The following is a 16,985-nucleotide window of genomic DNA, read 5'->3' on the forward strand; positions in this document are numbered from 1 at the left end:
CGCACTCAATTTTGCCCAAGGACTAGAGTACTAGTAAACCGCACTCAATTTTGCCCAGAAATTTCACCTTTCAGCAGTTCTATACCATCCATAGATAAATATTGATTTTATGTTGATATATGCTCAATACATTTGTCTGTGGGTAAATGCTCAGCAATAAGAATCACCGATAGATTAATACAGATAATCAAATTTCAGGCCACAGAATGCACCATTTAGGATTTCAAAGGATAACAGAAATAGTCTTAAATTATTTTCTTTATTATATTTTCCAAGTGTGCAAACAATCAGAACAGTGAAGTTCTTAAGAAAAAAAAAATATATATATATATACACAAAATATATACACAAGGTGAACACCAACATAATTTTCTTTTGCACAGCAAAGATAACATATATATGTGACCACTATGTACAAAAAATATATATATTTACATATATGAAAACACTGGCAAAATACTTAACAGTGCAAGGATTACAAAACCCATCATGGAATGTCATGAAACTTGAATAGGCAGTATCCCTGTGGGCCATTTTCAAAATGAAAATAAAGTGTAAACATAAAAATGTACCAGATTTCCAAGTCCATTTGTGGAGTTGTGGCAGGTGGATAGGTGCTACTAAGCTATACACACTAAAGCTTCTTTTATCAGAGGAAAGGAATAAAGAGGACGTCACACACCCAACTAATCATTCTGCTTGATGAACCTGGAAAATGTTTGGGAAATACCTGGCAAAGGAAGGTTTAATAAGGGAAAATAAGTAAATTATGTAATCATGTTTGGATATTGCCAATTTACTACTGCAAGGGGTTAACCAGAAATGGAATATAGGATATTAAATGAAAGTACAGAGGATATAAATACGGTTAGCACAAATTAAAGTGTGGCTTGGTTTCAGACAGACATTCAATGAAAGCAGATATAAATGCAGTTCTAAAAAAGTAGGTCAGGAAGAGCTCTGGGCCACTAACTTTGTCTATTATCACTACAATGCAGAGTCGTTTGAAACAATATTTATTTATTTTTTGTAACGACTTCTATTAATTTAGTCTAATTTAGGGCCAGCTAAAATAAAACTACAACTCCCATGATTCTTTGCCAAACTGAATTTAGGGATTATAGTCCTATTGGCTATGAGCACAGGAGATGGCATTGCAAGATACATTTTACTGTATTGTCATAGCTCACTGTTGTAAAATCATTACAAAGCAGTCAAGTAGAGGCGATGGATTACCAGGAGTGATTTGGTAATTTAATAAACCGTCAGTGAATGAAACTATTTGACAACACCTGTTCAAATGCACAAGATATATGTCTATACTGGTAAATCCAATAACAGGGAGCAACAGTGAATTGCATAGCAGTCATTCTGAAGCAGGGTGTCCAGATGTTTCACTTCAGCTCTCAAATCTGAGCTAAAAACTTGCAAAGAATTAAGTGTTAAAAATGGGCCTACACTTCAACTCCCCTCACTTAAAAAGTTGCAAATGGCATCAATGTATGTGTATTCATGCCTAGTAAAAGAAGGTGCTAGAAGTTCTCTTTTTCATTAAAAGCTCAGTGTACCAAATAAAGTGAAAGATGGCAGCAGTTCACCTTTCGTGTGCCTCAACTCACATGTGCAAACATTGCATGGAACCAAAAGGGAAATAAAGAGTGAAAGAGTGGAAAGACTAGGAGTAACAAGGAACATTTCAGTCAGCTTGTGCTCAGCCCACAGAGCTTCCAGCATTGCACAGACTCTACACCTCTCAGATTCCAAGAAACAAGGGCCCTGAAATGATTCCTAGAACCAGCAATAACACTGGGGCCCAGGTAAAGGAGACCGTGAAAAATGTTTCCCCCTCATGAATGGCATTTTCTTGCTAAAATTTAGAGAATTAGAAACTGCACTACGGTTTTATTTTTGTACAAGACATTTCTGGGCTACTCCAAGCTTCCTATGATTGAACATTTAGCAAGGGTACAGGAAAACATTTAAATAAAAACAACCAATTCAGTGCCAGACAGGCCTCAGCAGTATGGACAATGAGTTTTATCCCAATAATAAAAAGTGACAGTTACCAAACTTGTTTTCATCCCATTTTAACAGATTTGATTGCCAGTGTCAGCTATGTTCTGGCAATGCTAAGTTTATTATTGGTCTGCAGGGATCATGAAGGGGACAGATTGCACCAAAATCAAACCTTACATTAGGCCTTACAGTGCCTATTGCACAAACCCTCAAATTACATGATATTGCCATTTAACCCAGTCAGTACTGGAAGCTTAGGCATTGCACATTCGTCCCAAGCGCCTTTGCACACCAAAGTTTAGCTCTGGCAGTCAGAACATTACACACTTATAATTTAGAGTAAACGATAGTTAAATAGTCCTTTTATGCTCACAGACAAACAGATCCAGATCTAAATAATTTGAGTCACAACTTGTTACCCCTGAGCCAAAGTTAAACACTCATACTGCGCGGTCATCTATCCACTAAACTGGGAGTTGTACAAACATTTAAAAAACAAATTTTAGAGCTGCAGATCTCCCCTCCCCATTCAACAATTTCAGCTTATAAAAAAAAAAAAAAAAAAAAAACTTACAATTTGCCACAATACCCACTTTAGTGATTAAACCCATGAGTGACTGGATCTCACATTCTACAATACACCGCCAAAGCAGAATAGACACACATCCACACTGTCAGGGTTATATTCATGGCTAAACTCCGTGAAATTGAGACAAAAATATCCTAGCTGTGACTATATTCAAGTTGGACAGTTTTTCTAGACTAGCTATTTTTGTCTCAATGTTTGCCACTTGATATTGTGTTTTCTAAAATGTGGAGTTTAGTGAATAACTGACCGGGTTTTGTTCAGACATTGCAATGTAACAAATTGAAAGCAAAGTTTCAACATTTAGGCTATAATAGCCAAGGTTGGATTAGAATAAAGTTGTATTTTTTTTTTTCCTGTAAATAAATTGTTTGGTTTTTTTTAAACATTTTAACATGTCAGATTTTGCGTTAACTTTGTTCTAGTACAGTTTACAAATGCCAATAGATTATACATAAACCCATTTGATGCCAGAAACCTTGGGGAAAGGGGGGAGAGAGGTGGAACACCCTTTATAACAGGAAGACATCTGCAAAGGAACATTGGCCAAAATTTTCATAATTGGTAGGAAGAAAAAAAAAAAAAAAAAAACCAGGGGAAGAAGCCAGGTAGATTCTTGCCCCACATTTGTCATGTTTAAAGAGTCTCAGAAATCAATGCAGAGGCTTTCAATGAAAGCTATTCCTGCCATGATAAATATGACAAGGGATATTCGAAAAAAAAAAAAAAAGAAACACCTGCCAAGGTCCTATGGCAACAGTTGTGTCTGAGCCAGCCATCTCCTCCTGACAGTCATTCTGCCTGAAGCCAACATATGGCTAGTAAAGCCCTGCCATTAGGTGCTAGGGTTTTTTTTTTTTGGAGTTATCTGGTCCATTGATGACCCCAGTCCCATCCTCCCTCCATCTTCATACAGTCTCTGGCTCCCTGCATTCCTCAAACCCATTGGTGATGGGTCCACAGTCCTGGTTGCTCTCTATGGAGGACTCGCTGCCCGTGCTCTCCCCAGACAGCAGTCTAGTCACTCTCAGGTCAGCTTTCAGAGTCTGCAGGTCATTGCCCAGAGTCATCTCCCCCAGGTCACTGATCAGCTGGGACAAGTGATGCTTCCCCACCACAACCTCCTCCTCCCCTCCATCATCTCCCCCATGCCCTCCACCCCCGGTGTCCAGCACGTCCTCACACTCGAAGCTCATGGCCCTTTCCTCCTCCTCCTCCCCCAGCAGGTCCTCGGTGATGGAGCCCAGCTTCGGGGCGCTCCGGCTGCGCTCCACGGGGGGTTTGTAGCAGCACTGCCCGTTGAGGAGCTTCCTGAGCGGGACCAGGGGGATGCTCTGCTCGCCGATCAGCTGCTGCTGCTGGTGCCGGGCGTCCTCCCTCCTCTTCAGCCGCTTGAACTCCGCCAGGGCGTTGGCCGAGGTCTGGTAGAGCAGCAGGGCCATGGCCTTGGCTTTCTCGGGCTTGGACACCAGCACGGCGTGGCAGCGCAGCATCACCGCCTTGTGCTTCATCTCGTGCCGGTAGATCCAGGCGAAGACCCGGGGCAGCCGGGGGTCGGCCACGCAGTAGGTGACCCGGTGCAGCAGGTACAGGTGCCCCGGCCGCTTGGCCTTGTCCTCCACGTGGACCATGCGGATCCCCTGCGAGCTGACCGTCAGCTTCATCTTGGTGCCGTGCTTGCCCATCTCGCTCTTGCTCCAGATCTTGCACACCGCCAGCTCCGTGCAGCCCTCGCCCTTGGACTGCAGCGTGGTGGCGTTGCCCAGGTAGAGCACGGTGTAGGTCGGGTCCTCCCCGGTGATCTTGATCTTCTTCCTCTTGGACTTGAACATGCTGCCCACCCGGGTCAGGGCGCCCTCCGGGCACGACTTGGCCAGCGAGGTGAGGGCGCTGTAGTTGAGGCTCACCGCATAGCCCTTCTGCTTCGCCTGCTTGCCGTCCTCCTCGATCAGGTCGAACTTGTTCTTCTTCCAGGGCAGCATGTCGCTGCGGGGAGAGCGGCTGGGTGAGGCGGGCTGCGACGCGCTGCACTGTGGGCGCCTTTACAGCATCGCCTGGAGCTCGGTCTGCGGTGTGTCAGTGCTGCGCGGCTGGGAGCGCTCATTGCATGCACGCTGCAGTCCTCACTGCCGGCCGCTAGCTCGCCGCCGCTTCAATACAGCCCGGCTGGCAGGAGCAGCGCTTAATATAGGGTGGAGTGAACCATTATCTGCTGAGGAGCGGGGGAGGAAGGGATAACACACTGCCCACTGGTAACCCTTTCAATGGTGGGTGTTTAATATCACTCAGCATCACAGGCACTCATAAATCACCTGGACATGCAGACACATTTTTATCCTATATATACACATTCAATTCAAATGCCTCCTGTTGAAAACCATAAAACAATAAAAACAATGGAGCATTGGAGCTGTAAATGCAGAATTGATCATATTACTTGAAAAAAGAAAAAATATATATAGAAACATAGAAACATAGAATGTGACGGCAGATAAGAACCATTCGGCCCATCTAGTCTGCCCAGTTTTCTAAATACTTTCATTAGTCCCTGGCCTTATCTTATAGTTAGGATAGCCTTATGCCTATCCCACGCATGCTTAAACTCCTTTACTGTGTTAACCTCTACCACTTCAGCTGGAAGGCTATTCCATGCATCCACTACCCTCTCAGTAAAGTAATACTTCCTGATATTATTTTTAAACCTTTGTCCCTCTAATTTAAGACTATGTCCTCTTGTTGTGGTAGTTTTTCTTCTTTTAAATATAGTCTCCTCCTTTACTGTGTTGATTCCCTTTATGTATTTAAATGTTTCTATCATATCCCCCCTGTCTCGTCTTTCCTCCAAGCTATACATGTTAAGATCCTTTAACCTTTCCTGGTAAGTTTTATCCTGCAATCCATGAACCAGTTTAGTAGCCCTTCTTTGAACTCTCTCTAAGGTATCAATATCCTTCTGAAGATAGGGTCTCCAGTACTGTGTACAGTACTCCAAGTGAGGTCTCACCAGTGTTCTGTACAATGGCATGAGCACTTCCCTCTTTCTACTGCTAATACCTCTCCCTATACAACCAGGCATTCTGCTAGCATTTCCTGCTGCTCTATTACATTATCTGCCTACCTTTAAGTTATCAGAAATAATCACCCCTAAATCCCTTTCCTCAGATGTTGAGGTTAGGACTCTATCAAATATTTTGTACTCTACCCTTGGGTTTTTACGTCCAAGATGCATTATCTTGCACTTATCCACATTAAATGTCAGTTGCCACAACTCTGACCATTTTTCTAGTTTACCTAAATCATTTTCCATTTGGCTTATCCCTCCTGGAACATCAACCCTGTTACATATCTTAGTATCATCCGCAAAAAGACACATATATATACACAGTCTGAGGTTATTATAAGTGATTGTTTAAGCAGAATACTTCGATAAATGAACTGAAATGTAGCTATGCTTTATGCTTTTTTTTTTTCCATTAGAGAATCTGAAGCATTGCTGGCTGTGCTCTCTGAATGGAATCAGCCAGGATGCTAATTTAATTAAATTATTCATAACAGTTGTCAAACTGGCCAAGTAGTGCCAAGCCAAATATAGTTTGAGCTTCATTTTCAGTAATTTGACATGACATTTAGAAAATAACAAGTCCCTCTATTCTTTCTACTGTTGCCACAGATCTCGTTCTATAATATTGCATTTTAATAGGATTATACCTAAACTGTATAAAGCAGTTCCTTTTTACTAGGCCCATCTCAGCAGTAGTTTGCTCTCTCTAGACATGTAAGCAATTTGTGTTCTCACCAAAAAAATTACAAGATACACGTTAAAGAAACAAACTATGTGCTTTCAGCTAATAGGAACAGGAAGCACTGATGTTCTTTGGGTCAAACCATGTTGACAACCCAGTCCATTTTTAGTGACAGCCTGGCAGGGGTAGCTGTTAAAAAACATCACTGTCTGTCCATGCTCATTGCACATGATGGCTGGTTGGTGTGTAATGCTTAGAAGGTCACATGGGACTTGTCAATGTGCATACGGTTAATACATAGGGTTATTAGCTAAATTCACTTTGAAATCACAGAAATTCACATTTTAGTAACTATTAGTGTATAAATCTTGCATGAGCCAACACACATCCAAATTACATGCTAACTGAAAAGGTACCATGCCAACATTGGGTGGCATTCATCGACAAGTGGAGCTCAAACTTAATATTTATATTTAACAGCTTAAAGAAATGTAAAGAATTAATTGACATGTTGACAATTATCATAGTTTCACTCATTGAAATAAAATGAGAAAAATTGGTACTGGTTCCTGGCAACGATCAAAAAATTGATTGATGCCAATAGCCAATGAGCAAAGGATCAGTGTGCCCAACTTTGTGCACCCTTAGTGTTCACACTTTCACTCAAGTAAGATTTAAGAATAAATTAAAAGTGAATTTAAAATGTAAGACTAAAATAGTCGAAATGGAAGCATACTTCACTTTCCCATTTCTGCTACTAGGACCTCAAATTTGAAATTCACTTTAAATTAACTTTGAATTCTCCCTTTAGTGAATGACCCTATTAGAGTGCAAGCTTTCTAGGCTGGCCTGGTGATCATTGTGGTCACATGGCCCTGGAGGACCAGAGAGGTGGAGTTGAGTTGCAGGGGGAGTGCCTGGGTTGTCAGGCAGTACCCCCGACCGGGATCGCCTAGGTAAGTGCAGAGCGCAACAGCGGGTGGTGGACGGCTGGACGTACTATGGGGCCCTGCGGCGTTTAGAGCTGCCTCCTTAAGGTCGGCCCATTGTCCTTAAGGGGTTAATTGCCAGACTCTTAATAAAAAAAAAGACTGCATTTTCTAAAGAAATGCAATTTGTGTGGTATTCCTATCATTAAGACTGTGTGCTTATATGGTCCCAGGTCACAACACATACACACATGCGCGCGTTATGGCAGTCAGGTAATAGTTGCTGATAACTGAAGGACCAAGGTGACATGGTACTTTCTTTTTTTAGGATGTTTTACCATAAATCAGCATATATTGGCATTGTTGAATTTGTACAACAGTACAGAACATGGTCTCCTATAATCAGACTATTACCTTTTTTTTTTTTTTTTTTTTAAATATTACAACAAATAATTAACATTTGTTCAAACACGAATGTACATCACATTTGTAGCAGGCTTATGCACTGCAAAATTATTTTTGCCTTGGTAAAGGTTTTTTTTTTTTTAAACTATTACATGCTGTGAGCTTTGAAATTGCTCTTTAGTGAATGAGCGAGTGCGCTGGATCTTGTATGTTGTAGCACCCTTATAGTTACATGTATACATATTTATATATATAATATATAGAGTGCCATCATTGCTAACAAGCTAGTTTTAAAGTACAACCCTAAAGCCACTTGGACAAAGAAAGTGTGGTTGTGTGTACAGGTTGCTTTAAGAATGTACTTTAAAACTAGCTTGTTAGCAATGATGGCACTGTATGTTCAATGAATGGTTTTGTACAAATGCACAACCAGTACAGTTTGTCCTAGAATGGTCTGGGGATCATTGAAATAGTTTTATCACCTTTCCTAAACTCATATTGAAGTGAATATAGTTAGCAATGATGCAAAAGTAAGAGGAGACACTGAGAGGCATAAACTGTAGTATACCGCCACCTATCACACTTTAAAGGCATTGCAGCTAGAATGCTTTACCAAACGTGTCCAACATTTTGGTACCTTTCAGTTTTTGAAATGAAGACTCCCCCTGGCTGTGGATATGACTATCATTGGTGTCTGTGATGTCATGACATTGGCACAGGTGTGCACAGTGGCTGGCATCACAGAGGCTAGAGGGACTAGCAGGGACTTGGAAAACAGCAGTCTGATGGATTGGGGCGCCCCGTGATCAGCTGACCAGAAGGTAGGAGGTAGACTCCTTACAATCATTTTGCTTTAGAAAACTACATGGTTTAATGTACATTCCTTAAAGGACCACTATATGCACCCAGATCACTTCAGCTCAATTAAGTGGTCTGGGTGCCAGGTCCATCTAGTGTTGCTTTTTAATCACTACTTTTAAATTGTGATCAATAAATCTTTTTTTTCTACTGATCCACCTGTTGGAGTCCTGTATGGTTCCTGAAACTGGGTGACATCTGATCCTGAGAGGGAGATACCAGCCCCCCAAATATCAGGGGAGGCACCATTAGAGCGCATTTAACTTCAAATCCCGTGAGTGCAATCTTTAGCAGGGGTTATTATATATTTATCAACTGTATTACGCTATGTTCTGTTTTATTATATTTTAGGTTCAACAGCTGTATCCCACGTATATTATACTAATCAACCCATCTAGTGTTAACCCTGCAGCTGTAAACATAGCAGTTTCAGAGAAACTGCTATGTTTACACTAGCGTTAATCCAGCCTCTAGTGCAGGGATAGGCAACCTTCGATACTTCAGATGTTGTGGACTACATCCCCCATAATGCTCTTACACCCATAATGCTGGCAAAGCATCATGGGAGGTGTAGTAAAAAACATCTGGAGTGCCGAAGGTTACCTACGCCTGCTCTAGTGGCTGTCTCACTGACAGCCGCTAGAGGCGCTTCCGCGCTTCTCACTGTGAAAATCACAATGAGAAGATGCTGGACGTCCATATGAAAGCATTGAGACAATAACCCCCCCCCCCCCCAGGATTTTCTTTGGTTCCTAGGGTAATATCTGCACCCCCACAATTCATCTACCTGTGGGGGTGCAGCTCATCTTTTAAGAGTAGCACTAGAAAACCGCCCTTTAAACCGCCCTTTAAGGAAAAAGTAGCAAGTTAGCAGAAAAGGGAGATAACGTAAAATAAATTCCAGCTACCTCTAGGATACCCTTAAGATCTTCCAAGTGCATTGGAAAAGACACCTTCTATTGCATAGATCCCATAATATTTCAGAACTATTCAGCAGTAAAATCACTTGACATATCGATCAGGGTTATTTAAAATTTTGGGAATCTATTGACATGGAAAGGAAAAAAAATCCAATTTCAAATATTTGTCCTACTCCTTACTTATAATTTGAAATTCCATAAACACGTATAGGAACATTTTTTCCTTACCTATAACACTAATATTAATAATACTGAAAAAAATGTTTTCTAAATTCAACAGGAGTTATTCAGTGTAACTTGGGATAGGCAATGGACAGTGTCTTCTACAAGTTGTTTTATTTTGTTGCATAGCTACCAACATTGGGAGGTATGATATCAAGGTAGAGTGTAGATATATTTTCTAATATACCCTGGAATTCACTAAAGGGTACTGGGAACAGAAACCTCAATAGAGTACAGTAGATAGGGCCAGGAAAGTTTAAATACGTTTAGGTGGGTTTTCATTGGGCCACATCATGCCTGTGACCAGGGGCGTATTAGCCGCGAGGCAAACAAGGCATTTGCCTTGGGCGGCATTTTCCAGGGGGCGGCAAAAAACGCCGCCCCCAAACGCCCAAGGCAAATGTCTTGTTAGCCTTGCGGCTAACAGACATGCCGGCGGGCTGCTGGGCGATCGGGCGGGCGGGCGGCCGGCCGGCGAGGGAGCACTTCCCCTGAGCTGTCTGCTCAGCTCCCTCGCCAGCCGCAGAGTGAGGCTGGGAGGCGGAGCCGGAATATGACGTCATATTCCTGCTCCCAGCCTCACTCTGAGGCGCGCGAGGGAGCTGAGCAGACAGCTCAGGGGAAGTGCTCCCTCGCCGGCCGGCCGCCCGCCCGATCGCCCAGCAGCCACTGGACCACCAGGGACGAAGAGACACCCCCCCTCCCCAGCATTCCCAAAGGTAAGGAGGCTGGGGGGGGGGTTAATAAAAAAAAACGTGTTAAAAATAAATATAAAAAAAAATGTGTTAAAAAAAAATAAAAAAAAATGTGTTAAAAATAAATAAAACAAAAGTGTTAAAAAAAAATTAAAAAAAATGTGTTAAAAAAAAATTAAAAAAAAATGTGTTAATGTGGGTGGGTGTGTGTGTGTCTGTTAGTGTGTGTGTCTGTTAGTGTGTGTCTGTGTCTGTTAGTGTGTGTGTCTGACTGTGTGTGTCTGTTAGTGTTTCTGTCTGTTAGTGTTTCTGTCTGTGTCTGTTAGTGTGTGTATGTTAGTGAGTGTGTATGTTAGTGAGTGTGTATGTTAGTGAGTGTGTGTGTCTGCTAGTGAGTGAGTGTGTGTCTGCTAGTGAGTGAGTGTGTGTCTGCTAGTGAGTGAGTGTGTGTCTGCTAGTGAGTGAGTGTGTGTCTGCTAGTGAGTGAGTGTGTGTCTGCTAGTGAGTGAGTGTGTGTCTGTTAGTGAGTGTGTTTGTCTGTTACTGAGTGTGAGTGTGTCTGTTAGTGTGTGTGTGTGTTTCTGTTAGCTAGTGTATGCGTATCTGTCAGTGAATGTGTGTGTGTGTATTTAGTATGCGGGGCGGGGGGAAAGGTTGGGTGGGGGTGGCGCGGGAGGAGGGGGGGCGCGGGGGAGGGGGGGCGCCTGAGTTTTGTCCTGCCTAGGGCAGCACAAAACCAGGATACACCACTGCCTGTGACCCCAAAATGTGTGTATATGGGGGTGCTGGAATGATGTGGACCAATGGGAGCAAAAAGTGATGGGGCTCCCATTGCCCCTTTAAGAACGTGCTCTGTACACAAGCATCGTTCTCCCTTATGACATTTATGCCGACTGTTATGATCGGTCACGAGGTCTGCTCGGAAGAAGGCGTGCTCGAGCCACATGTGGCTCGAGCGGAGGACCCTGGCCGCAACAAGGACTGGGTAAGTAACGCTACAGAATGCCTCCTGAAGACCTGGGTCTTCCCGGACCAGGTTACCCAACTATGCTCTTCAGGACCATATTCCTTCCAATGGACCAAATATTGGAGAAGGAGACAGGAATCAGCCACCACCTCATACTTTTATTGGCCCTCGATAGAAAGAACGAGGAGGAGAACTAGGCTTAGTGAACCTGTTACAAAGAAGTGATTTCAACAAGGAGGTGTGAAAAACATTGAGTATACGCATGTTCTTAGGAAGATCCAAGTTATACGAAATGGGATTAAGTTTACACAATACGCGGAAAGGACTGATGGGAGCCAGCTTCATAGAAGGAATTTGGAGATAGATATTATGGGTAGAAAGACACATCTTATCCCCAGAAACATAAGAGCTGCCCTACGATGCCCATCAGCCTGAACCTTGATGATGAGCCGCAGAATACACCAAAAAACACTGAACCTGCTTCAAGGACCTACGTAAACCAGCTTAATGTTTATCCAGAACCGGCATTCCGGTAATAAGAATGCAGATGAGAGAACAACAGGATGCAGCCATAAACAACATAAAAAGGACTGTTACCGGAAAACTCATGAGCAGCATTATTACGAGCAAATTCAGCTCAAGGGAGCAGGTCAGCCCAAACATTCTGGTGATGAGAAACAAAATAGCGAAGATATTGCTCTGGTGACTGATTGGCACGCTCAGCAGCTCCATTAGTCTGAGGGTGGAAGGCAGAGGAAAAGGACAGTGCAATACCTATCACAAAAGCCTCTCCAGAACCGGGAAATGAACTGGCTACCCCTATCAGAAATTATAGAATCAGGTATACCATGTAATCTAAACTCTAAAATCTCAGTGGTGAATATGATGGCCAAATCCTTGGAAGAGGGTAATTTGACTGTAACAGATCCTTACAAGTTCCTGGTAGCTGTGAAGCAAGCAGGGGAATTACAGTTTAAACCTCTATTCGTTTCATTGTCTCCTGTTTGCATGGCTTAAGTGAATCCACGGTGTAAAATATAGGAGGATTCGATAGAATAAACCGTTCGCATGATTCAGTACGAATTCCGTGTGTAAAGTATAGGTGGCCGCCATTTCGGGACTTTTACACGTGTTCGCGGCCATCTTGCGCACGAACAGCGGTGTTTGCCTGTAACCGCATGGAACTGAAAACGGATACACAAACAGGCGAACACCGCTGAGTCCTCCAGACCTCCGTAAATTCGTACTGAAACTACTGAACGTCCCACCATTCGGTAGTTATGCTTAATCATCTATGGGGATTTCAGCGACCACCGAGATTCGCATGGATGGCAAGATTTTCGGGACTTTTTACCGTGCGAACGGAGACCGACCGCAAGGCCAAAACTCATGGAACTATTTTCGGCTAGTTGGTCTGTGCGGTCGGTCAAAACTTTGGAACTCTGTATCTCCCGAACCATACATCCGAATGGGCTGATTTTGGACATATTGTTCCCCTGAATGAGAGCTATCCAGCGCTACCGGATTTAAAGCTGTACCCCCTGTTTTTGGGGTACATCCAGAACTTGGGTAAAATATTGTATGTGATAATTACGTTATGTGTTTATCTGAGGGAAGGAGACGTGGGGGTGTTACCATACGTATGATTGGTTGTTTTCATCCTCCCCCTGGGAGTGTCCTGTGTGTATCTGTTCCTAATAAAAAGCAGGCTGGGTGTTCCAGTCCTCAGTTCTTCTTGACCCGTCAAAACGTAGCGTCGTCTAGTTCTTGGAAGGGGATTATTTGGGAATGTTATTCTGCTCCTGTTACAGCTGAACCTGACTCTCGCTCTGGATATCGTAGATGGGATTGTACCAGCTTTACTTCTCCACAGCAGCTTGCAGGGAAAAGGACGTCTTCAACGGCAGATACCCTCTCTCTACCTGGGTAGCCGTTACATTGACAAGTGGCACAAAATGAGCCATCTTGGAGACTATATTAACTATCATGAGGATGACCATTTTACTATTAGAAGGGGGAAGGTCAACAATAAAATCAATCCATAGACAGATTGAATTAAGGTTTATAGGGTACAAGTAATGGATGTAATAACCCAAAAGATGGATTTGATGCTCGCACAAGTGACACTAGCTTGCACATACTCTTTAATGTCTTTTTGCATAGAGTGCCACCAAAAGTTCTGTAAAACTGCAGTAAAAGTTAGTGTCATTATAGAGTGACATTTTGTCTTGCCTTTCAGTAAGAGCGACATATAACTTTTCAGGGGGTTTACCATTGGGAGCCTCATTTTATTTGGATTGTATATCTTATAAAATGGAAGAAGAAATAGAGGTAAGAGAAGTAGCGATTATCCTGTCAAGCGGTATGAGCAGTTTTTTGCTCATGACCCTCTTTAATACGTACTAGATTATAGGCACCCCCGAGGTCCAACTTAGTAAAAGACTGTAGCCTGTTTCAATCTATCGAACAATTCCGCTATTAATATTCTATAGTAATCTTGTTAAGAACCCTGTAGTCGATACATGGTCTTAAATAGTGATGTACCGAACTGTTCGCCGGCGAATAGTTCCCAGCGAACATAGCGTGTTCGCATTCGCCATGGCGGGTGAATACATGCGCGGTTCGATCCGCCCCCTATTCGTCATCATTGAGTAAACTTTGACCCTGTGCCTCACGGTCAGCAGACACATTCCAGCAAATTAGCAGCAGACCCTCCCTTCCAGACCCTCCCACCTCCTGCACAGCATCAATTTTAGATTCATTCTGAAGCTACATTCTTAGATAGAGGAGGGAAAGTGTAGCTGCTGCTCATTAGATAGGGAAATTGATAGCTAGGCTAGGGTATTCAGTGTCCACTACAGTCCTGAATGACTCATCTGATCTCTGCTGTAAGAACAGCACCCCAAAAAGCCCTTTTTTTCCTGTGTAATCTAATTGCAGTTGCCTGCCTGCCAGCTTCTGTGTCAGGCTCACAGTGGATACTGTGCCCACTTGCCCAGTGCCACCACTCATATCTGGTGTCCCAATAGCTTAAGCTTGACATTTAAAAATATTTTTTTTTTCACTGTAATAGATTGAATAGCAGTTAGTTGTCTGCAAGCGTCTGGGTGTCAGGCCTTCAGCGTGTATTCTGCCAACCTCTGCCAGTGTACTTTGCCACTCATATCTGGTGTCACAATAGCGTGCCTTTAAAAAGAAAAAAAGTTTTTCACTGTAAGCTAATAGCAGTCAGTGTCCTTAAAGCGGGTGTCAGGCCTTCAGAGTGTACTCTGCTAACCTCTACCAGTGTACTTTGCCACTCATATCTGGTGTCACTATAGCGTGCCTTTAAAAAGAAAAAAAGTTTTTCACTGTAAGCTAATAGCAGTCAGTGTCCTTAAAGCGGGTGTCAGGCCTTCAGCGTGTACTCTGCCAACCTCTGCAAGTGCACTTTGCCACTCATATCTGGTGTCACTATAGCGTGCCTTTAAAAAGAAAAAAGTTTTTCACTGTAAGCTAATAGCAGTCAGTGTCCTTAAAGCGGGTGTCAGGCCTTCAGCGTGTACTCTGTCAACCTCTGCAAGTGCACATTGCCACTCATATCTGGTGTCACTATAGCGTGCATTTAAAACCAAAAAACTTTTTCCACTGTTATAGATTGAATAGCAGTTAGTTGTCTTCAAGCGGGTGTCAGGCCTACAGCGTGTACTCTGCCAACCTCTGCCAGTGCACATTGCCACTCATATCTGGTCTCACAGTAGCTTGCACGCATAGTACCACTAATCCAAAAAAAAAAAATGACAGGCAGAGGCAGGCCACCCCGAAGGGGCCATCGTGGTCGGGGTGCTGTGATTCCCTTTTGCCCGAGAATAATGCCCAGTTTTCAGAGGCCACGTACCCTGAACTTGAAAAGTTGACTGGCTAACACAGGACACCCAATCTTCTACAGCTTCCGCTCGGAACCTTAACGCACCATCCTCCTCCAGCTTAGCTTCGGGCACCTCTCAAGATACCACTCACCCGCCTGCCGCCACCACCAACACTAGCACCACAGCCGCTTCTATTGGTATGTCAGAGGAGTTATTTACACATCCGTTTGAAGAAATGAGTGATGCGCAACTATTATTGCCAGCGGATGTACATAACAGGGATATGTCTCAGGCAGGCAGCATTACACACATGGATGTACGGTGTGATGATGATGATGTTGTACCCGCTGCTGCTTCCTTTGCTGAGTTGTCAGATACAAGTGAAGCATTTGATGATGACGATGCGTCCATGGATGTCACGTGGGTGGCCGCTCGGCAAGAAGAAGAACAGGGTGAAAGTTCAGATGGGGATACAGAGGAGGAGGAGGAGACGAGTTGGAAGCAGGGGGAGGTCGTCGCAAGGAGCTAGTGGCACAGTCAGACAGCATGCATCGGCACCCGGGGTCAGCCCGACAGCACGCCAATCAACGCATGCTGTGTCCACCACCAGAATGCCGTCATTGCAGAGCTCAGCAGTTTGGCATTTTTTTTTGTGTGTCTCCCTCTGACAAAAGCGATGCCATTTGCAACCTGTGCCAAAAGAAACTGAGTCGTGGGAAGTCCAACACCCACCTAGGTACAACTGCTTTGCGTAGGCACCTGATCACACATCACAAACGCCTATGGGATCAACACATGAGTACAAGCAGCACACAAACTCAAAGCCGCCATCCTCCTCCTGGTCCAGCATCTTCAGCCACCTCAACCACTGCTGTCCTCCTTGCCCCCTCTCAACCATCCGCCACTCCGTCTCTCGCCTTGAGCAGTTCCCGCTCATCTGCCCACAGTCAGGTGTCTGTCAAGGACATGTTTGAGTGTAAGAAGCCAATGTCAGAAAGTCACCCCCTTGCCCAGCGTCTGACAGCTGGCTTGTATGAACTATTAGCCCGCCAGCTTTTACCATACAAGCTGGTGGAGTCTAAGGCGTTCAAAAAATTTGTGGGATACCGCAGTGGAAGGTACCCGGACGAAATTTCTTTGCACAAAAGGCAATCCCCAACCTGTACTCGATTGTGCAAAAGGAAGTAATGGCATGTCTGGCACACAGTGTTGGGGCAAGGGTCCATCTGACCACTGATACCTGGTCTGCAAAGCATGGTCAGGGCAGGTATATCACCTACACTGCGCATTGGGTAAACCTGCTGATGGCTGCCAAGCATGGAATGCGTGGCTCTGCAGAGGAGTTGGTGACACCGCCACGACTTGCAGGCAGGCCTGCTGCCACCTCCTCTACTCCTCCTACTCCATCCTCTTCCATAACCTCCTCGGCTGAGTCCTCTTCTGCTGCTGCGTCTTGCTCCACATCAACGGCACCCCCCCAGCTCCCCAGGTACTATTCCACATCCCGAATATGGCAGTGTCACGCCGTCTTGGGTTTGACTTGTTTGAAAGCAGAGGGTCACACCGGACAAGCAATCTTGTCCGCCCTGAACGCACAGGTGGAAAAGTGGTTGACTCTGCAGCAACTGGATATCGGCAAAGTGGTTTGTGACAACGGAACAAATTTGTTGGCGGCATTGAAGTTGGGCTAGTTGACACATGTGCCGGCATGGCACATGTGTGTAATCTGATCGTACAACGCTTTGTGCATAAGTACACAGGCTTACAGGACGTCCTGAAGCAGGCCAGGATGGTGT

The 16,985-nt window shown here is 44.1% G+C and overlaps 1 protein-coding gene across 1 annotated transcript; it reads right to left on the bottom strand.

Moving 5' to 3' along the window:
* Window positions 1-339: 339 nt before the first annotated feature.
* On the bottom strand, window positions 340-4,741 carry FAM43A (family with sequence similarity 43 member A). Its single transcript, XM_063442763.1, has one exon. It carries the CDS (start codon window positions 4,582-4,584, stop codon window positions 3,511-3,513), a length of 1,074 nt encoding a protein of 357 aa, XP_063298833.1. The 5' UTR covers window positions 4,585-4,741; the 3' UTR covers window positions 340-3,510.
* Between the last annotated feature and the right edge of the window lie 12,244 nt (window positions 4,742-16,985).

Source organism: Pelobates fuscus, chromosome 2 (genome assembly GCF_036172605.1).
Source record: "Pelobates fuscus isolate aPelFus1 chromosome 2, aPelFus1.pri, whole genome shotgun sequence".
NCBI lineage: Eukaryota > Metazoa > Chordata > Amphibia > Anura > Pelobatidae > Pelobates > Pelobates fuscus.

Coding starts and splice junctions, on each gene's coding strand:
- FAM43A (XM_063442763.1), bottom strand. CDS start 4,584: ATGCTGCCCTGGAAGAAGAACAAGTTCGACCTGATCGAGGAGGACGGC.